This window comes from Pyrgilauda ruficollis, unplaced genomic scaffold (assembly GCF_017590135.1).
Source record: "Pyrgilauda ruficollis isolate IOZ18807 unplaced genomic scaffold, ASM1759013v1 scaffold3, whole genome shotgun sequence".
Taxonomy (NCBI): domain Eukaryota; kingdom Metazoa; phylum Chordata; class Aves; order Passeriformes; family Passeridae; genus Pyrgilauda; species Pyrgilauda ruficollis.
In genome coordinates this window covers 14,277,954-14,300,911 of record NW_024524377.1, presented here as the reverse complement: position 1 = coordinate 14,300,911, position 22,958 = coordinate 14,277,954, and the positions used below count along the sequence as shown (strand labels likewise).

General features: G+C 39.2%; 1 protein-coding gene across 3 annotated transcripts in view; it reads left to right on the top strand.

Annotated features, from left to right (window-relative positions):
* RBMS1 (RNA binding motif single stranded interacting protein 1) overlaps window positions 1-14,276 on the top strand; it is a 142,488-nt gene extending 128,212 nt beyond the window's left edge. For 2 of the 3 annotated variants that reach the window (XM_041472957.1, XM_041472959.1), the window contains exons 7-14: window positions 355-470; window positions 1,343-1,392; window positions 1,487-1,580; window positions 4,813-4,863; window positions 6,970-7,080; window positions 7,744-7,824; window positions 9,047-9,131; window positions 11,991-14,276. In XM_041472957.1, the coding sequence (XP_041328891.1) occupies window positions 355-470; window positions 1,343-1,392; window positions 1,487-1,580; window positions 4,813-4,863; window positions 6,970-7,080; window positions 7,744-7,824; window positions 9,047-9,124 (581 nt within the window). In that variant the 3' untranslated portion in view covers window positions 9,125-9,131; window positions 11,991-14,276. The remainder of the gene's footprint in view (window positions 1-354; window positions 471-1,342; window positions 1,393-1,486; window positions 1,581-4,812; window positions 4,864-6,969; window positions 7,081-7,743; window positions 7,825-9,046; window positions 9,132-11,990) is intronic. The other variant, XM_041472958.1, reaches the window with a different exon arrangement.
* The last annotated feature ends 8,682 nt before the right edge of the window (window positions 14,277-22,958 follow it).

Below are 22,958 nucleotides of genomic sequence, written 5' to 3'. Positions count from 1 at the left end.
GGCTAGCTTTTTTCTCCATTTTCCTTAGTTATACTTCCAAAGAGACAAAGCTCAGAATTCAGATGGCAGTTCTTGTTGAATCCAGACCAAGAGACACATACTCAGGATATGCAGACCATGTTTCCTTCCAGCAGGTTTTACAGCAGTAGTTTAAAATCAAATTGATAAGGCATTCCAGATGCTCTGCGTGTGGCAGCTGTCTTTGTGCTATGCTGAGCAGCTGTTGATGGTGTAGTACAGCTCTGTGTTATTGAAGTGTCATATTTGGAATAAAACTTAAAACCATACCTCATTTGGAGAGTTGAACACCTCTGTATCAATGCTACTTCAACTATTTTTCTTCTTTCTTCTCAGTTCCTGCAGAACCTTTATTGTGCAAGTTTGCTGATGGAGGACAGAAGAAGAGGCAGAATCAGAATAAATACATACAGAATGGAAGAGCATGGCACAGAGAAGGCGAGGTGAGACTTGTAAGTCCTCCCTTCAAGCTTTAGTGTGGGTGTGCAATAATGAATACTTAGGAAAATGATAGGCATTGAGACTTCTTGGCTTGGGTCTTTGGCATATTAAAAATGTGCAAGCAACTCTCACCTGACAGTTTGTGTCTCTATAAAAAAAATATTTAACCATGTCTTTCTTCTGAGGAGAAAAGGCAAAATTTGAAATGCCGAGTCCTATCTCATTGAAGTGAACAATAAAATCTCCTTCAACTTGCTCGTAATATAAACTTCAGCTTTCTCATATTATTAAACTACCAGAAACATAACTGTGCTTACATGCAGAAATAATCCTTTGATCTATGCAACACTAAAATGCACATCACTTTCACAAGATTAAAATGGTATACCAGTGCCATGTAGCATTATTATTTTTAGTCAACAGTTGTTTTAAACTTTAATGTTCAAGATAATAGTTTCGTAGACTTACTGTGGCTAGCAAGCTTAGACACTTCATTTATATTACACAGGAAAATTCAAATGTGCCTTCTGAAAAACTGCACTCCCCATTCAGTCTTATAGGTCATATATTGTAGGCAACACCCTAACATAATCATCTGCATGCCCTGAATCTCAGACACACATGTACTTTTAGCCAGGTGTTTAATAGATTGCGTTTTGTTCCTCATAATTGGAACATGGAAACTTGTATTCACAAAAAATATTGCTGATTTGCTTCACTGTATAATTACTTCTGTCAATTAAACTTTCCCTAAGTTTTGGTAATAAATTATTTCAATACAAATTTTTAGTGAAAAATGAGACAACTAAAGAAAGAATAAGAGAAGTAATTTACAATTAAAATTAATTTTGTCCACTCTCTCTTTTCCACTTTTTTTTTAAAGGCTGGAATGACACTCACATATGATCCAACCACAGCTGCTTTACAGAATGGGTATGTTGAGTAATGGCATACAAATAAAAAAAAATGTTTGCATTATGAAAAATGCACTAAACTAGCATTTAATAAATATTTCTGCATTTTCTAGATTTTATCCATCACCCTACAGTATTACAGCAAACAGAATGATCACTCAGACATCTATTACGCCATATATTGCTTCTCCAGTTTCTACATACCAGGTTTGTATTTAGAGCTTGGTAGCTGAAATGGTTCATTGGAGCTTATGTTTATTTATCAATTGTTACATCTGGCTTTATGAGGTCTCCAATAATGCTACATTTTAATGAAGTGGCCTCCTTGCACTGTACAGCATGGAAGTGACAGCCTGAAAACCTGAGTGTGTGTTTCAGGAAGCACAGTGCTTTAATGAGACCCTGGTGTCTTGCAAAACCAAGTCTCCGACTTGTGCTGGTGGCTGAGGGATTTGTAGCCACTTCTGCATTTCACGGGAGATTTTTCATTTTCTCTCAGTCAAATTCTTTTAATGTCATCAGTATATCTGAAGTAATTATTCTTTATTTAAAGCCTTATTGGATTAATTAAATTCATTTTTAAAGGTGTTTTTTCATGCATTTTGAGCTTTTCTCTGGTGTTTTTTTTTTTTTCTCAGAAAGCCCCACACAGTATCTTATGTAGTTGTACTAAGAAGGATACAGAAACATTCTTGGCATTAGAGATGGAAATTTGAAAAAAAGAGCTCCGAGTTCAAATTACTTTAGTATTCAAATTCAGTGTTTTTGTATTAGGAGTAAAGCATTTAATAGCCTAGGACAGTATTTCTAAACCAAAGGCTACTTTATTCTGAATGATAAATTAAAATATAAATTGTGGACATTTTTGGTCCAAAGCTTTCTGAAGAGGGATTTTGATAGGTGCCATCTTGAATCCTCATAAGGGATATTGATATACAACTCAACACACTGGGAAATTATATGGAACAGTTTTAGCACTTTGATATAGATCTCTTAGGAGTCCTCAATTTTAGGGCATCGTACATTTCAGATTACAAACAACTTGCTTTAAATACAACTAGTGTGGAAGTCTCAGATGTGTTCTCTGGAATTACTACTTGAGACATGCCAATTATGGCAGTGTACTCTAAATGATGGGCTTTTTTGGCATTTTACTGTTTAACACATAGATGAAGTGAGCAGCAGCGATTCAGGTCATAAATAACCCAAACTAATTACATTTAGAGAATTCTTACCCTCTGTGTTTCAGGGGAAGAAGAGGCTGTTTGCTTTCTAGTGAGGCAGACATGCTGAGCTTTCTGATGTGCTCTGTGTGTGAATGGGTGTGCAAGGAGGAGGAAGAAGGCTGACAGAGGCACTGTGGGCCATTTCATCAACTGCCTCCTGCAGAAATGTCCATGTAGCCTTCAATTCCAAGTGAGGAGTATGAGGAAGAATTGTCTAATATTAGTCTGGAGATCTAATGCCATCTTGCACAAGCAAAGTATTGTGTAGGAGTTAAACTGTGTTCTGTGCCGTGAAAGGCAGCTGGATTATTTTAATATTAATTTCTGAGGTAACATGCAACACAATGTTTACTCTCAGCAGACAGTGCTAGACTGTATTTTTCAGTGTACTGAATCATTCTGCTTGCTACTGCATTACCTCAGAAATTACAGTAAGTTCTTACCCAGGAAAATATTTCAGTAAAATTAACTGCTATTCTTTATTAAAATATAAATTATTTATCAATATAAGACTCTCTGATATTCAGAATCCAAGTAAAAATTGGAAGTTGGCATGGAAACATACTACTTAGCAATATGGTATTATTTTTTGGGCTTATTGAGATAGACAGACCACAATCCATTATGTTTCCAGAAATGTAGTTACCAGTATTTCAATATACATGGCATGGAGCTTAAATTATTGTGGATGGAGTTATTAATATCATTATGCTTGAAGTGACACAGTAATTGGAATTGAAAATTAAATTGAAGTATTCTGTAATGGGGAGGAAGGAGGTTCGTGGCCAGAAGAGTTTCACAATTTGAGTATTAGTCACATCTTCATTACTGATCCCTTCTCACTGAAACCTGCAGCTTTCTGTCTTCTACACAACAGGACGTATCACACAAGCAAAGGTTTTGTTTTTTTTTTCTTTGTGGCATGGTATAACCTGCTGCTAAGATTTATTCTTATTCAGGTAAACAAATTTAATAAAGTTTTGGCTAGTGTTTGTTCCTGCAACCCCAAATACCCAAATGACTGCACTGAGCCAGTTACTATCATAGTGCAGATTAGCCAAAGCTTTAGTCAGGCTGTACCGGTATTTTTGCCATTAAGATATCGCCTGAGGAAAGGGAGTGTTCCAGTCTTTTCCATTCCATTTTTGAACTCCTGTTTGCTCTTTTCCTGACTGAAAAACAAAAAAAAGACAAAACCCAACTCTGGTTTGAAACTAAGTACCAAAAGGAGGCAAGAAATATTTCCATCTTCCAGAAAATGCCTCACCTGGATTTTTTTCAAGGCTGTGTGTTTACCTGTCCTGTTCACAGGACTCTGGGGATGATGGCTGAGGCATTTAAAAGGCTTTAAATGTCCAGCAGCAGTGGTGAGCCTGCTCTGTGTGCAGTGCAGGTCAGATTCCAGCCTTGCCCAACACACCTACACCAGGTGGGGAGGAAACATTTTTGTCCTTACCTTTAGTATTTCTTGCACACTTTTTCGGAGAGCTGTTGCAACCAGCTCTTTTTCACCAGGATAACAACGTAACCTTTACTCTCCCTTTTTATATTTCACTTTGCCATGCAAAGTTAGGCATTCTACTGCAATTGAAGTATTGGGGCCATCACCTATTTTGGAGAGAAAATATTCTTGTTGCAGGAGCAGGGACTCTCATCAGAACCTCCTCCTCTTCCTGTGCTTTGGGAATAACACACCACAATGTCTCAGAGAACAGTACTCCTAAATCTTCTTTTTTCTGGAACAAGATTACAGCAGAATTCCTGATTTGTTTTTTCAGTTGTGAAAATACAATAATTTATTTTAATCAGATCACACTAGAAGGCAAATGGTGCTATACTTTCTGAGGTCCCAATTACTTTCCCACAAATGAATTTCTGAGACAGAAGGAGCTTCCTTTTTCAACGTAGCAGAAATCTGCCATTCATCTATTTGACCCCTTTCACTGTACATGATAGTTTCTGAAACCTGCACTAAAAACATTGTCTTCTGTTCTGAAAGGTGTATGTGATATATGGTCTCCAAATCTTGTCTCTGATTTACAGGTTACGATGAACATATTTTTCATAGGAATCAATGTTGTTCCACAGAGGGACTAATTGGCTTAAAAAGTCAATAAATAAGGGAGGAGGCATGTTAACATTATTTAAGTTATTACTATATCTAAGTTGGAGTAATGTGTAAAATGAAAAATAAAGTGCCAATTTTGTTCTAGGTTCAGAGTCCTTCTTGGATGCAGCCTCAACCATATATAATGCAGCACCCAGTAAGTTTTTATGTTTCTCCATTGTTGTGTTTATTTATTATATAATCACTTTACATACTTTAAACCACAGGAAGTATGCCAATTCCTGCCCAATTACTTCCATGGATCAAAATGAAAAGTGAAACAAAGACAGTAACCTGAAATGGGCCCTCATTTTATTAGGGAAAAAAAAAGAAAGCTACCTTCAGCGTATCAGTGTGATGAGCACCATTAGAGAAGACTTCCAAGAGGAAACTTAGTGTTGTTGGGGTTTTTTTGTTTTATTTTATTTTACTTGAAATGGATAGCACTTTGCAAATGCCAAATGCTTTACATACTGTCTACCTTTCAGGAGCTGAAATTGGAGACCCAGTGTTTTAGAATAGGTCTACAATAGTTCAGACTGGATAATTTGTGAAAGACAGATGGATGTAGTGATATGAATGACATTATGGGCACTCATTAGAGAAAACCTGCATAGCTTGTTCTGGCTTCAGCACTCATGAGTAACGCTGGTCTCCCTACACTTCTGGCTGTGGCATCTGCACCAGACTGTCAGGCATTCTAATCTCTGCTCTCCTGCGATATTTTGCTTCTTGTCTGTGTCATTTGCCAATTAAATACCATTACATCTGAGACCTACTGGGTTTCTTGAGATGAGCATTACTAATAATAAGAGGCACTTCAATACATGCACTCCCATAGTTAGCAAACAGGTCTGTTTCCAGATGCAGAAAGGATATGGACTTTAATTAACCTCTCCATGCATATTATAGAATGTAAGTCTTCTTGGCAGAACATTTTCTTCTTGGGCATGTAGAGAAGGTGATGTTGAACAGAACATCCTCTCACACACTTAATTGTTGTTGTATTTGGGGTTTTTGATGTTAAATACACATACACACAGTAGGTTTTAACTTCCTTCTCTAGCAATACAGATTTTCATAAAACAACATCCTGCAAATAATGCTGTGAAAGACAAAAGTTGATATGTTATAATGGTGTATTAGTTTAGGTGTGTTAGTTTCACAGGTACACAAGATGAGATTTCACAGTTGAAAATAAAGACCTAGATTCTAGACTGAAGTTCAGTTTTGGCCTGTGCAAAGACAGGTGCTGTCTTGCTCATTTGCTTTTCAGAGAAGCCTGCAGTCTACAGACAGGAAATTCTTTCAGTGTTTGATGTGCCTGTGACTCATTTCATCTACACTGATCACATGGTTGTTTTTCCAAGTATATTCCGTACTTCTTTTTTTTTTTTTTTTCTTTTTTTTTCATTTTAAGGATTAGTTATTGATTCAAAATACTTGCTTTCAGTACACTGCAATTATTTCTGTTCATTTTGAGCCTCCATTAATTTTCATCAGCACCTTCTGCAAGCATAAGTCATACAAAGTATTTGGGAATGTGTTTTTATGGAACATGATTGGTAAAATGAAATTTCTTTGTAATCTTCCATTTCAGTTAACTCTGAAAACCTGTGTGCTGTCCACATTTAGCAATCTCAAGTGTTTAGAAGTTTAGAGTATAATTTTTATGAACCTAACAAAATGGTACATAAGCAATAGAAATGTCATCAAGAGCAGCTGGTATTTAGACAAAGAATCAGCATTGCTAAGTCACTCTTTTGAAATGTGTGTGCTAATGAAAGCAGCCACTAAGAAGGCTGTCTTGTGTGTGAACATCATGTGTGATGGGTAGGAACTCAAATGTTCCTCCTCCAAAGCTGCTATTCCTAAAGATGAGATAAAAGTTTCTTCCTGAAGCATGAAATTCCAGAGCTTAAGCTAAGTGAATCTGTACCAGGTAACTTGTGCAAATTTTTGCTTTCAAGTCAGCATCTGGTTAAACTCATATTTTCCAAAGCATTTTGAGCAGGTCTCTCAAGTGTATTGCACATCAGTTGAATGTCCAACAGGAAGTCAAAGCAGGTCTTCTACCTTGAGCATCTACAGATGCTCAAATAAAATATTCAGAATGCCCCAGCCTTGTTTTTCGACTCAGTGCCTGGGATTAAGGACAGTTCTTGTGGTACATCCCCTCAGAAGGACAGCCCATACTTAGACTCTCAAATCAAAAATTAAATCTGAGTGCTGCAACCATTTCTTTGTTTCTCTGTTTTAACAGGGTGCTGTTCTGACTCCCTCCATGGACCACACCATGTCACTACAGCCTGCATCGATGATAAGCCCTCTGACACAGCAGATGAGTCACCTTTCATTAGGCAGTACTGGAACAGTATGTAGCAATTTGATACCAAATAGAACTTACCAAGTAGAAAATAACAGATGTAGATCACAGTATCCCTGTGCAGCTTGCATGTGGGAAAAAGTAATCCTATAAGTCATTTTATGTCTAGTAAATTATTAGGAACTGTCTCCATTTTAAAATTATATTCAGCAGCTTCAGTCGATTAGCTGATCAGAAATTGGAAATTAGTAAATAAAAATAGACCAAAACAAATGAAAGGCATCCAGGAGGTAACTTCAGGGTTGCATCCAAAATGTTAAAAATACTTGGTTTTACTCTTTATATTCCTTTCTGCAACTCTAATCTCTTGAAGTGTGGAACAGAAGTTAAATCAGAAGAGATTCAGACTTGCCTCTAAACTTCAAGACCCTTCTTTTCAAATCAGATGGGGTTAAAAGAAAGAAAATATGGTGACTGAGGTTAACAGAGAAGGAAAAGTCCTTTACATAGTCTTTGAAGTCTAAATTTAAATTTTCTCAAAATAGATAAATGACTTTTCTGAAAAGCCTATTGATTTCAGACACAAAAGTCTTTCTCTCATGTATATTGCTTTAGGGAAGCAGTCAATATCTGTTAAGCAATACCATGACAGGTATTTTGAATACTTTTATATTGGGCTTTCACTCACTGTAATGGTCTCTGTTTTTCTAGTACATGCCAGCCACAACAGCTATGCAAGGAGCCTACATCCCCCAGTACACACATGTCCAGACAGCAGCAGTTCCTGTTGAGGTCAGTATATTTTATAAAAGACCAGAGATGAGAAATATTAATACAATTTTTTTTCTAGGAAAATGAGTGCTCAGAGGCAAATATTGTAACTGTGAATGTACTGTGAATGCCACATGTATTAAAACTATGAAATTTCATTATTCTCAATTAAAGAATTACCTGTACTTATGGTAATACATACTCAGAGCAATCTGCTCTATGAGCATAGCTCAGGCAAACCCTGTGTTTTGTCAAACATAACTCCAATAGTAACAAGCCAGGGAATGTATTGTAGTTTTGATCTTTCACTTAGTTTACCTGTGTACAAAATTATCTGCCAGCAGACCTTGATTGTAGCTTTTTGCAAAGCATCCTGATTTGACCCTGGCATCTCAGGATACTGTGCATGTTTGTCTAATAAATCTCTCCATCGAACAGGAATTTATTTCTTTCATTGGAGAACATATCATAAGTAAGCCAAATAATTTATCTACTACTTTGGCTTACCTTACAGCCTTTCATAGGTCAGTACTACTTTAACAGAGGAGCTAGACAAGGCATGCTGCAGCTCATGTATTCAAAATGAGTGCCATACAGTCTCTTCCAGAGCCTGTAAGAAAAAAAACATTTCATTTCAAAGTCTGTTTATCCAGAAACTCCAGAATTTGTTTGATTCATTTTGGTGCATCTGCCCATGTGGATCAGAGAAGTTATTTTGGTAATTACCTGATTGCTCTGTCTGCCAGAGCACTCTCAGCTGAATTAATTGCCTGGTTTCTGGGGGGCCTGGTGCAAAGTCCCATCTACAATTCTTTGTGTTGCCTAGTGCCAACTCCATCACAGTACTTATAGTGTTTGTGTGGTAAGTAGATATCATTCTTCTCCCTCCCCTTCAAAAGGAGAGGGACAGAATGCTCATTTACATCTACAGATAGAAAATATTCTAGCAGTTATTTCCTCTCGCTGTTTATTTGTATAATGTCAAAAGTTTGAGGTTTTTTTTTTTTCATTATCATAAAAGCATTTGAGGAAGTACAAAGTTTGCATGATCATTTAATTCGTGTTTGCTGAAATATTCATCGAGGTAAAGTTAACACCTCAGATTTAGAATACCTCACTTGAGAAATGTGATGAAGATTTTAGATTTGAAGACCGTTAATTGCATGAGTTAAATGGAAATAAAGATTGCAGGTAATGCTGCTTGATTTTGTGTCTCATGGCTTGTCTTCCTTTTTATTTGCAGGAAGCCAGTGGTCAGCAACAGGTTACAGTAGAGACATCCAGTGACCATTCTCCATATACGTATCAGCAAAATAAGTAACTGTGAGGTAGGGGCTCATCCTGTCTCATCAAAGATGTGAATTCAAAGATGCTTTATTTCATAATTTACAGTACTCTGTATTGAACTTTTTTTTTAATGTCATATAAATAATACTGATGATACTATCTGGGGACAGTGAAGCTGATTTGAACTTGGCCAGAGTCAAAAGCCAGGGAAGAAAACCTGGGATCCAGAAATGAATTAATGAATTCTGAGTAATATTGTTTTAATAATTTCTCTATACCATAACTGGATTATGTTGGATTTTAATTTGTTCATTTTAGCAGCGTGCTGTATACAGAACAATAATGAATTAATGCAAAAATACAAGAATCAAAATGCTAAAGGGAACTGTACTGATAGACATATCATGCCTAGTTTTGTGGTACATGTAAGATTAGAAGCAGCTTGGTGGCTGACTTACAGACCACAGGCAGGGAGGCAGTCTGGTAGAAATCCTTGCTGTCCTTTTCTCCTGAAGACTTCCCTGCTCATCCTTTTTTCTAGAAAAAAAGCGGTTTGGTGCAGAGTTTTGTCAATTTGTTTTTAATCCAAGTCCTCATTTGGCTTTAATTCCAGAGTTTTACTTTCGTACTCCAGGTTTCCTCTGGTTCTGTTTGCATGGCCTTTTTTACTAGCAAATCATTAGTTTTACCTGAACTTACTTAATACAAAATTGCTTTACTTTCTGTACATTTCCGTCCTAAGAATGCTACTTGCACTAACTGTTCCCTTTTCCATGATCTATGTTTTAGAGTTCTGGAATTTAGTACTAGTCTTTTTTTTTTTCTCTCTTTTTTTTTAGTGCTTTGTAAGCCAGGCAACTTGGCTACATAATTTTTTACATCACATTTTCTAAGACCTCACACTGAAAAATTCCATTCATCTGCAATAATGTGCTGGAGGCCATGTTAGAAGGGCTTTTCTTCAGCCCTTGTGGCATTTATTTGATACTGAAAAATCAAAATCAGTTATGTGCTACCATTGTGTGATATCTCTCTAAAACGTATTGATCCAACAAAACACACATTTTGGCATTAGCTTTGATCCTGCAGGTCAGCTGTGCTGTTTGACAGCAGTGCTCTCATCCCCATTACTGGCATAAGAGATTCTTATGTGGAAAGATAGAAACAAACCAATGGGGAAACTTGGCAAATCCAACCGACGGCAGAGCCTGCGTAGCACAGCATGTGACCTGTGTTATTCCTGTAGTCGGGCCAAATGCTGGCTTCTAGAGGAAGCCCACATCCTTGATTTGCTTCCAGGGCAGGCAGAAAGCAAAGCCACAGGCTCTTCTCGTTATCCATCTCCTGGTGTTAAGATCATGACTCCTGCACGTTTCCCATGCCAAGGCTGTTGCCTGGTGTTAACCGCTTTTCACGGAATTGTTTGTTTTGCCTTAAGTCTTCCCTGTGGGCATGTAAAACCTCCTTACCAACAGAGATCTGTGGTAGCCAGCGAAGCGTAATCCTGCATGTCACATCCCCATCCTGCCTCTCTCTCCCAGCCTGTCAGTATCTTTCCCCATAGACTGAGGCCAGGCAGGAGGAACAGCCTTAAGTCTCCTGAAAGGATGAGTTGTTGTTGTCATCTGAGACACATTTTTGTATTGATGACTCTTTGTAGAATTCCAAGCTCTGTGAGCAATTCTGTGTGTTTGCTGTAAGTCAGTTCTTCACTTATTTTATTCTTCAGAGAGGCACTGTTACCTGTATTTATATGCAGTGGGAGCAAGTGAAATCTGTGTCAGCAGAGCCTGTAGCAGTGGGCACATGGGGAAGGTTAATATTACCCAGCTGATTTCAGCCTCAGAGCATGGCATTTGGTATTTCTGTCCCTGGAACGTGCTGGCACTTGTCTTGTTTCAGACAGGTGAAGGGGAGGGAATCAACAGTTTTTTCGTGCCCTAAATACAGGGAACACTGCAGTCTCTTGATTGTTGTGGCTTTGTCACTGTTGTCAAGCTGAAACTTCTTTCTAAATGCACATGCAGCACTTTTGGGAATGTCCTACTGAAAGTCAGTAACCATATTCCCATAATTTGAGGGGTAAATTACAACTAGCACATTTGCATGAGTGGATGCAGTCAATCAGAAATACAGTGTTTTCCTCTGGCAGCTACATTTAATAACTTTATAGCTTCTTTTCAAAAAGTTGCTCCTATGTGAAAAATAGTCAAAAGGACTTGAAAAAAAAACCCCAAACCTGTTTTATATGCACCTACAAATGTACAAGCCTTAAAATACCAAACTTTGCCTTGCTTTGAAAAATTAAAAAATGGTCTAAACTTCCATGTCATTAGCTGGGTATTTTTTTAAACCCATGTGGCAACATAAGCCAGTACATTAAGAAGTCTGCCTTCAAATTTGATGAGCCCTGACTTGCTGTTCAGTATTACCATCAGGGAGGCGCAGTAGCTGTGTCTGTCTCTGCTGTCGTACGTAGCCTCGTTGAGGCTGCACCAAAAGAAAGTTATTGTTCCTTTTCCAGAGCCTTGGAGATGGCACAAGAGTAGCACATTCAACCACTTTTGGTCAGTTAAAAGGAACAACAACAACAGAACAGCAAAGAAGGGAAGAGCTTTGAGTGCAGCCTCACGGTGCCCCATGGAGCTCTGTGTGCTCAGCAGTTGTTAGGGAGAGAGGGGGAAACGCAGCACGGGCTCTGTCCCGGTGGAGAGCCTTGTCCTGGGAAGGGCCAAGCGCCTGCAGTGCTGTCTGTGTTACTTCCCGAGTTTATACTCAGATTCATTTAGTCTTCTCACAGCTGTCTAAAATAGGAAATTAGTTTGTTTTGTGGACAGCTACGTTAGAAAAAAGGTGTGTGATTGTAACTGTGCTCTAGCTCTGACCTTTCTGTGTTACAGATGTCCAGTGTTGACCTGGCCTGGAGAAGGGTGCAAAGGCTGAAACAATCATGGATTTTACTGATCAATTGTGCTTTAGGAATTATTGACAGTTTTGCACAGGTTCTTGAAAATGTTATTTATAATGAAATCAACTAAAACTATTTTTGCTATAAGTTCTATAAGGTGCATAAGAAAAACCTTAAATTCATCTAGTAGCTGTTCCCATGAACAGGTTTATTTTAGTAAAAAAAAAAAGTTTTTATCAAGTGTTATGACGCAAAAAAAAAAAACCTTCAAATTTCTGGGTATGCACAGATGACCACGAAGACTTATTCACGTGCATGACAGAATTTGTGTTTTGGTTTATTTTTATTTTGTTTGTTTCTTTTTATCTTTTTTTTTTTTTTTTGTATGAAATGGATTTTCTGAAGTTTAAAATAGTAAAACATCTAAAATGATGTTCTGTGCTTGCAGTGTGTGAGTGTTGCTTTAGTGCAGTGTTGCAGTTATAGTGTCTGGTCTCTTAGCTTTCTGTTTTTCTTTTAATGTAGTGTGAAGTGTCTTATCCTTTTCTATAAATTCCAATTTGCCTTAAATCTTTCAATGCTGTAGCTGTTTCAGTAAGTAGTCCAAACTAATGGTGTAGAATGCTTTGACCAAATGAGCTGGTCTATTATGCCTTGTAAAACAGCAGCATAGGGCTTTTAAAGGTAGTCAATAAAAATTGCTGAAAATTTGGCTTTTTTAATGTGTAGTAAGTGTTTTTAATGATTTTTTCACATAATATGTAAGGTAGTGAAATGCAAGAGGGGAAAAAATGTTTTGTGTGAAACACATTTTCTGACTGGGGAAATTTTAATAGTATAAATTGTTTGTAAGGCCATATGCCAATAGTTCCCTCTGGTAGTTTGAATGACTTAGGAACTCTGCTGTATGATGCAATGTAAAATCTTTTTTTGCCTTTTTTCAGAAACTAACTTGATGTTCTAGTTTTAGCATAGGTAGAGTAGGGAGTTTGGGGTGGAGATATCACCGAATGTTTTTGTCCTTCCTTTATACTAATGATAGTGCTTTAGGATGAGGATTGTGCTGAGAGGTAGCAAACAGAAAAGTTGCTATTACAGCAAAATGGCAAAAGCTAAAGGACTCGTTTTCAAACATATGCTGAGATTTACATAGAAACATAATTGATTGGGTACTAGCTCTCTATAGTAGGTAAATAAAAATAAAAAGACTTGGCACTTTTAAAAGGTAACTTTACCAAAGAACAAAGAGCCAGTAACCAATAATTCTGATTTGTCTCAGCATTGCGTCTTCTGTACTCTTTATTTTTGCCGGACCAGTTTGCGGTTAAGAGAATGTGCCTTTTTTGTACATTTGCATTTAGGTTTTATAATTTTAATTGATGTATGGACACAAAAGCATGAAGGAAGACTTGGATCCAAGCAGTGCCACACTTTACATCATCACTACAAGTGTTAAGTGTAAAGAAAACCAATTTTGAAACTATGAAATTCCTGATTCATAAATACACAGTTATTTGTACTTCACATATTAGATAATTCACTGCTACTAAAGCTTTTTATTACAATTGCATATGTTTTAAATTGAATGATAAATTAAGTTGTCTTCCAAAACTGTGTACTTCTCTGGTCAGCTGTATATGATCAGTTATCTACCTCAAAGTTTATTTCCTTTTGTATTGGGACAGGTTGCTGGCCCTCCCTGTTTCCACAGACCAAATCATCCTAGCTCGGGAGCTAGGGCTAAGCAGTTGTTTCTTTCAAGTATTTTTTAGTTTTTAAATTTTGTGTGAGTATTGGAGTATAGATGTCGGTGACATTTCATAGTTTCAAAAGTAAATTGCTGCTCTGAGAAGTGTAGATTCTAGTGAAATGCATAGTCATAAGAGATGTGTTTTTGTTTTTTCTTTTTTTAAAAAGTTGTGGTATTATTGGTTCTATGCTCCCTGGAATATTACTGCTTTGTAAAAGTCCAGACTTCCTGCAGCACCTTGCCTGTATTTGGTAACTTTCCAAACCTGGATCTCTCACTAGTTGCTATTTTTGCATTAATTAAAAACTGCAGTATGATAGCTCTGTTAGAGGGAGGGAAGAGTTGCTGCCAGAAATGTCTGAACTAAGTGCCATACTCATTGTCTGGGTAAGATTTGGGAAATTTAACCTCTGTACATAAAGAAATAATCAGTTACTTAAACATCACATAGTAGACAGCCATTAAATTATAAAAAATTAATTTATGAAGAAAGACCTTTTGTACAGATTGAAAAAAAAAAAAGATTTTCATAGAGATATCTATATGATCAAGAGAGTTAATTTTTTATTTTTGTTTTACTAGTGCCACAAACTTGCCAGTGGTAACTTATTTGTCCGGTTCAAGATAACTCTGTAGTTTTGTTTCCTAGGACTTGTTGTTAAACGCCAAAAGACATTTTTGAACTGTAAATTTGATTAGATTGTTAGCTTTTTCTGTTTTATTTCTTTGAAAACTTTTGAATAAAAAAGATCCAAAAAAACGAAAATGCATCGTCTTTTTCCTTCAGACTTTCCTTTATTGGGGGAAAACCCAAACAGGTTATGATAAAACTTATGCATTTATTTTGAGATGTTTGGAATTGCTTTCTGCATGACAGCCTGGGTTTTTTTCTCCTCTATCCTTCGTCAATACCAAATTTTAACTCTTTCACACCACACTATGACGTCATAATTCTTTCAAGCAAAACAGGAAAAGATATATGAAAAAATATATGATGAGATGTCAGATTTGGATGCAAGAACTCTGTTCTGCTGTGTGTCAGCCCACACAGGGAGTTGTGTGTAACCAGGCTTGTGTGCTGTGGCTGTAAATGCCATTTTCCTGAGGTAAGGCTGGAGATGGAGGGTCACTTTGGTAGCTCATGGCACAGGACCACTGCCTTCAATGCTTTTGCCTTCCCACGTGTGCTGACATTGGCTGGAATACCCAGTTCTGGAGAGCAGAGATGACACTGTGCTGGGATTCAAGAGCTCTCCAGTGCTGACCTTCCAGCTGCCATCTTTAAACCCTGCATTTCTTTAAAGGCGATCTCTGATTTTATTATCCCTTTGGCAGGATCAGTACTGCTGGTGGTGTGCGTCAGGTAGAGGACTGCTCTGACCAAAGTAAGGCTTGGGAAAGCAAGAGGGGAAAAGTCAAGCTATTGTGTCTGCTCAGCCAAATGCTTTACCAACTGCATGGTCTGCCATGGCTTTGGATTGATGTGTGTGGCAGGAGGGGGGCTCTGGCCGAGCCTTGGGGTGTGCCCAGCGGCACAGAGCGGGGCTGGGTGATCCAGAGGGCTCCTGCTCCTTCCTGTGGGAGCTGGATAGGCAAAGGGGAGGCTCGCTGACCCCAGACTGTGCTGCTCTGGAGAGCCCTCTCCAGCCTGGGAGACAGTTCTTTCCATTGCTCACCTGGCTTTGAGGGATCCCAAGGGCTCTGCCAACACTGTGGGAAGCTTGATTTACAGCTGCTTATGCAATGAAGACATCCTCAACAATTATAGCACTAATTGACCCCGGGGAATGGCCTGAAGCTGTGTCAGGGGAGGTTTAGGTTGGATATTAGAAAAAGGTTCTTCACCCAGAGTGTGGCTGGGTACTGGAACAGGCTCCCTGGGAAGTGGCCACAGCACCAGCCTGACAGAGTTCAGGAAGCGTTTGGACAGTGCTCTTGGGCACATGGTGTGACTCTTGGAAATGGTGCTGTGCAGGGCGGGGAGTTGGACTCGATGATCCATGTGGGTCCCTTCAAAATCAGCATATTCTGTGATAAATGGAGATTAAAAAAATCACACTGTGCTACTAAACATTCAATTCCTGTAACTAAAAAAAATACCATTTAGCCATTTGGGGGGTCATTTAAATATTGGCCCAGTATGTTGCCTGTCCCAAATGCAACACATGAGGAGATGAATACAGAAAAGTTTAAAAGGGTTTTGTTATATTATTCATGTTCATCACCATACTGAATTAATCTCAGATTAATAAGCATACTTTTTAAATTAAGTAGGAATACCCCTCGCAAATGCTGTTTGTAAATAGAATAATACAGGCTGGAAATATTTTTTGCTCTTACCTCTCTATTTGCTTTTCTAATTATTCCTATGATAAACTTAGCTCTCTTAGTATATTTGATAAGAATGAATGCTTTTTTCAGGTTAGTATGTTTTGCCTGATCTAATAAGGGTGTGTGTGTCATTCCTATCAGGCAATATGCAGTAATACAATGTCTTTACATAATATACTTTTATTGTATATAATAAAAGTCATTACCAACTAGTTTGCTCAACATTGACTCCATCCTCTTGCACACAACCTGTTTTCAACCCTACTTGCAAACATGCTGTTAATAATGTTTTTTACCTGTTAACAAATATGGGTAAGTATCAGATTCATGTGGGATGCTTGTGTACCAATATAAATATTTTGTGCAAGATCATGCACCAACCCTGTTGTTTTTTGGTTGTTAGTGATTGCAAAGTTGCCTTTCTTTAGGCACTGAACATATTTTTTTATCTTTCTCCGTTTTCTAAATTAGCTACTCTGGGCAGGTGCAAGACAAGTGCAAGCAATGCATTAACAAGGGGCATAACCAAGTGCTGTTGAGCACTGAGCCTTGCTAATGACTGCATGTATTGGGCTAGAGCAGAGTAAGTCAAAGTGGTTTAAAGCACTTTGCTGGTACTGTGTGTTAGCTTTTCAGGGGGAAAAATTAGTAAGTGCTGTTTTGCTTTCCCCTTCTAGATTTAATTTATGCCATGGTACCTCCACCATACCAGACAGTCATGATTGACCTAATCTTCCACAGAAACATTGTATCAGAAATGCATTTTATGTGCCAGAATATTTGGATGGGTTTGTACTCCTACTCCTCCTGTGCACACTTCACTGCACTTGTTCCTTTTGCTGTAGTCAACTGCTCCAAAATTTTTTGTGAACTTCCACATGTGTTGGAATAAGATAATCTGTCCTGTTCAGCAGTGCCTTCTTGTGAAAGCCAGTGTATTTGGTGGCATTTTAAGACGTGTTACCTTCCAAACACTTGCCACACTGACGTACTCTTTCAACTGTGAAAGATCATCTGTATCCTTCCCCCGCCAACAAATTCTGGCTTTGATTAACCCAAACAAATCTGAGGCTTTTGGCTTTCAGACTCAGTCCATTAATTCTCTCCAGAATAGGGGTTAGGATATACAAAACCTATTCTGTTTGGCAACTTCTCTTTCAGTGACTAAGAAAAGCCAAGCTGATGTCAGAACAGCAAAGATTTACCGTGCAGTGATCAGAGGGAGGGTGTAAAAGCCTGCATGTGGAATGAGTCAGTCTTTCCTTTTCAGGACAGCTCTAACCACATCTACCATCTGACAAATCTGTGCAGCCCACTTCTGTAGTAAAGAAGAAATTGTATCACAGACAAATACTACTGGGGTGTTTTTCCGTGTCCAAGAAGAAAGGCCAGCTTCTCCACAGGCAAGCCTGAACTGTTTAAGTTATCTTGCCCTTTTCAGCACTATCCCCTCACACAGTATCTGCATCAGTGGTGTTCTGAATTCTGTTGTGTTATGTTGGTCTCCCTTCAGCTGAATAAACTGACCTCTTTTGACAGCTTCACTGCAATACAAAGGGATTTTTGGAGCGCTGAAGGAATGAAGGTATGTGGCACCCTAAAGACTTCCCGCATGCACCCCGCAGGTGTTCGGGTCAACCTGCTCAGGCAGCTTTCTGAGAAGGGTCATTGTTTCAGAGCCCCACATGCAAGGGTTAGCAACGGGAATCATATTTGTAAAATGGTTTCTGCACATGCAGTCTGCTGATTTTAAAGAAGTCATCTGCAGTAGAAGTTTTCACAAGTATTTTAACCACCTGAAACTTACACACAGGGATGATGGTTTTAAGCAATGTCTGTGAAGCACTTAAGGGTAATGGAATAAAGCAATGATTAAACAAGCCCAAGAGAAAATTTACTAGTAAATGTTTTGTTTTGGTAGATAGTTTTAGCTTTTTCCAAATACAAATAGAAAATTATCTTTCCTTTATGTGTTTCAGCCTTTTCCCAATGGGAAATACTTTCATACCAATGAGAAAACACTGCTAAATTTTTTGTCTTTTTTTTTTGTTTGTTTGCCTTCTAGTGAATGTTAAAAAACCCAAAAATGTATTTACAGGCATTTGTTACCAGCTTGTTTTTGTATCAGTTTGTTCTGCTATCTTTAGCCAGTCTTGAAGAGATGATCTGTAAGCAGAATAGACATAACTAGGCACGTGAAGCAGTTATTTATTGACCAGCCCTGAAAGCCCACTGAAAAGAAAGAATTTCACAAGCCATTGGGCTGAGCATGACTGCTCACCCAGCAAGGCAGCAGCAGTGGCTTTGCTGGCCATGCAGACATTGGGCAGGAGGGGAAGGGTCAATCCCTGCAGCTCCCAGGAGCAGACCCTCGATGTTGCCACATTTCTGTCTTCTGCCAAGCTCTGTCAGGGCCCCTGGCATGGGTGCCTTGCCCCAAGAAACCGACTGACCTGATGCTTCCTGACTTGCCTTGCTCTTTTCTTCCTTTAGATTTTATACCCTTTCCACATTGCTGCTTTCCCTCCTAAACCCTCGAGCTCTCAGAAGTCCTTTCCCACTAGCTCTACCTCTGTCTATAATTTTACCTTTCTTATCTCTCCAGACTTTCTCACAGCTTTTTTTCCAGCAGTCTGAACAGGGTTACACAGCTGGGCTGAATCAGAGTTGGGCCCTCTTGTGCAGGGAGCTGTGGGGACGGAAGAGAGGCACAGGATAGGGGCTGCAGTAAGGGCTGACATACTCCAGGTCTTTCTTGAGTCAGGAAAATATTCCACTGCAGTTGGAAGAAAGGGTATTCAAAGAGCTCCAAGTGTTGCTGTCATTGCCAGAACAGAATGAAAACTAGATTTCAAACAGCTCTAAGAGGCCAGTGCAGCTCAGTAGAATGAAGCGCTCCAGAAGTTAGCAGCTGCATGGACCGTCAGTTCCTGACCTCCTTCAGCCCTGCTCTGCTCACTTTCCATACTTCAGTAAGTTCCAGCTGCCAGCAGGCAGAGGGTTCTGACGTGAGTGGGGAGGAGGCAGCTCACCAGCAGCTCACACAAAGGCTGCACACAGCAAAAGGCCTTTTGCCACTTGTGCATTCAAGCAAGTCACTGTGCCCTGAGCTGCAGAAGTTATGGAACAAAGCCGGCAGTAGGGAAGTAAGCTTGTGCATAAGAGTGGGAATATTTGGGGTTTAAGTTTTTTTTCTAGGTAAGCTGTTCATATTTAACAGTGGTCTAGCTCTCTCTTTGCTGTGGTGTCTCTAGAAACAGCAAGCCTTACCCTCTATTCTAGGGGGAATTTTGTACAACAGAATTGAAAATCCAAATTTCAGTTATTAGAAAACAAACAAAAAACCTTAGGCAGTTACAGAAATTCCCCTCCACAAAAGTATTTTGCGGATGAAACTAGCCAGTCGTCTCTGGAAAAACAGTTCAGGACAAACCATAGCATTCCGTGTGTCACAGCCCACATGTGCACGGCTCCTCTCTGCCGAGTGGGGATCATCCGATCAGCCCTGCAGTGCGTGCTGCTGCCCTGCTGCGAGCCTGCAGTTCACTTCCTAAGCAGTGCTGTGCTACATCAGCAAAGCCAGCTGCTGGGCTGCCCTGGTCGAGTTGGACTCGCGAGGTGAGTGAGGGGTGCAGAGCAGCGGAGAGAGCCCGAGTGTGGCACATCCGAGGGGTGCTCTGTGCCACACTCGGGCTCTCTCCGCTGCTGCCGCCCTTGGCTGCGGGTGCTGTGCGAGGAACAGAGCGGGCAGAGCCTCCCTCCCACAGCCGCTGCTCTTACCCAGAGCTTAAACACTCCCGGTGCAGCCACCAGAGGGCACCGGCATAAACAGAAATTATCACAAAAGGTAAACACCCATCCGTAGCACATCATTATGGAGCGTTTATTTACCTGTTATTAAAAGCAAAACCTCTTCCTGCCTTTGCACAATACAGTGCAGGCGCTCACATTTCTTCTTTCTCACATCTCAGAAGGTGTTTTTAGTCCTCGTTAAGATAACAATAGGGTTGTCTTTATTAGAGGAAAATAAAAACTAGGATTTTTTTTGGTTAATGAAACACGTAAGGATACCTTCAGTGCACAGCAGGCAAGGCGGAGGAGAAAATAAAAGAATCTAATAGAAACCACAATGTCACCTGAAATACAAGTGTTCCATGCAAGATCAGGGAGAATTGGTAAGCAGCTTGTAAGTGACAGACAAACACAAAGGAGAAAAACAGCAAGGGAATTCTGGAGAAGTCAAGCAGCCTACAAAGGTTCAACCCAGACTAGAGTTAGAAATCTTTTTCCCATTAAGTCAAAGCCTGTCTATTTTCGTATACTCTTGGGAGAATCTATTTTATCATTGCTATATCTTTATAAGAGCCATGATAATTGGAAGTATATTCATTCCAAACACAGTGTAAAACAAACAAATACAGTCTCAGGAAATAGACAGAGCTGTGAAAGTAAATTGGTGTCTTGGGGGTTAAATGAACAATCTGTACTCCAAACCAAAATTATTCTAAGTATTTAAAGTGATATAGAAAAGGTAGGTCATTTTTTTGCAAAGTTCATTCAAGAAAAACTGTCAGTGATCACTAAAGAGGGCTTCTTACATATCAGTCCAGATTACTAAAACAGATGTGGCAAGTGGGCGAAGGGACCCGCAGAAATAGATATTTTTGCCGCCTGTCTCTATCTGTACAGCTTGAATCTAATGAATAATTAACCTAACCCACAGAGGATAGTTAGTGCTCCAGTTAGTGCTTCTGATCTCAGAAGCTTTTTGCAGGATCCCTTTTGGTCAGGGAGAATCATGTTGCCAATGCATTTCAGATTATTGTGTTCCCCTCTGGTTCTGCTGCACACAGCCTTGCAATTCATCACCAGTGCCTGAGGGCTGGTCAGTGGCTCTGACCTGCACAGACTTGCTCTTAGATGTGGACTACAAGAAGCATTTGTTAATCTCTGCCAGGGATTTTGTCAGTCTTCGAAGTAATTAGATGATTCACTTCTGGACCAGGCCAGATTGCTGTATCAGGCACAATAAAAGACCCAAAGAGCAATCAGAACAAGTAGGAGAGTTCACAGGCAGTCATGAATAAAAATACTGTAAGTCTGGAAATATAAAGTATTTCTCTGTTTTGCATACACCCTAGCTTTAGGCTAAACAGTGCACAGACACAGACTTGAATTTCTGGAAAAAGATCTGATCCAGGCATGTGTTTGCAATTTTTGAGGATTTTTTTTTTAATGTTGAATGAGGGCTTGAGGAGGAAAAGACAAAATTTCCACACGCTTTCCTGTGTGTGGCTTTGGAAATTTTTGTTTTGTTTTGGGGGTTTTTAATCTTTTTTTTTTTTTTTTTTTTCCAGTCTCAAGCACTTGTGATTATCTTCTTTTGGCATCCAGCTCAATGTCAGCATGACTATGTTTGTCACAGGTTTCATATGCTGCTGCAAGCAGGACTCAAATTAGGATTGGTGTGACCAAAGGACAATAGCTCTGCCAACAAGACAGACTTTTTTTGATCTAGCTAGCAGATGCTCCGCTAGCGTCTCTCACTTTTTTGCCTCTCTCTTGCCTAGAGGACTGGAACCAGCCTGTCACTGCGATCGTACTCGCGGGAGCTACAACTGTTTGCACAAGATCTGAGCCTAGCCTAATACCTGCCTCAATAACTGCTTCCAGCAGCTACTTGTGAAGGCTCTGGTGGGAAATTCCATTTAATAGATCATAACTTTAAAGCAGAGATTTTTCCAGAAGTGGCTGCTCTTTTTATAGAGGCTATTTTGCACTCTAGTGGATTATTTTAGATAGTAAAAAAATTGTTCCTGTGTATCTTTGGTCATCAATGACTTGCAAGACTAGTATTGCAGGAGGAGGAGGCTAGAAAGAGAATCTGATGAGGTTCAAACCTTCAATTCTGTTTTGTTCCCCTCCCCTGTTACTTGACAGGAGTTTTGAAAGAAGAAGAACTAACAGACATATGAAAGACCTGGCATAAAATATTGGACCAGCTTTCCAGGTGTCACTGAGGGGCAGCAGGTCCAGAGGTGTCTCTCCCGTCCAGACTTAAGAAGATCTCAACTGGCTTTAGCTTTTCATGCAAGCCTGAAGGCTACTGACTGCCAGTCATCCTGACAAGGTGATGACTAATGGGGCAATTAACTCCCTCCCCTAACTTGCTGTCTGTCATGGCAAAAGGAAACAGGAACGCTTTTCCCTAAGGAAACAGGTTGGCAAATGGGTTTGGGTCTGTTAAAGCTTTAGTGTTAATGAAATTACATATTAACAAAATATCAAAAAGTTGTTCCAATGAAGAGCAGGTTCAAGCCCATACTGTCTGCTTTGTAAATTACTTTTTAATTCATGTTCACATGTTGAAAAATTCACTTTATAGCCAACCTGTAATTCCCCAGGAGTGAACTGCAGAATTGATGTAGGGTACTGAGGGAGAAAGATACAGTTTTACATTGTCCACTTCATACAGTAACAGCTTTTCACGGTGTAATTAGCTGATTTGTGTAAAATGGTTAAAAAGTAGCAGGTGTCAGTAATTTGTTTCCATCTCTTTCAGAATGTTGTTTCCAGTTCATAAACCAAAACTGATGCGCATCTGACTGGTTGTTACTCATTATCACCAAAATCCAGCTTCTAATCATTAAAGCTGATGCTTGCAGAGGTGCCCTGTATCTCTGATGGGTTGGTATTTGTACCCATAGAATCATAAAACTTTACTTCCAGACCTGCAGACATGCCCAGAGCACAAAGGTCAGTTTGTGATGCATCTTTGCTGAATTTCAGAGCTCAAACTGCCTTTATTTGGGCAAGTCAAAATTTTTCCTTAGTTCACACCTTTTAGGGAACAAATTTTAGTATGGATCTCAGCAGAAC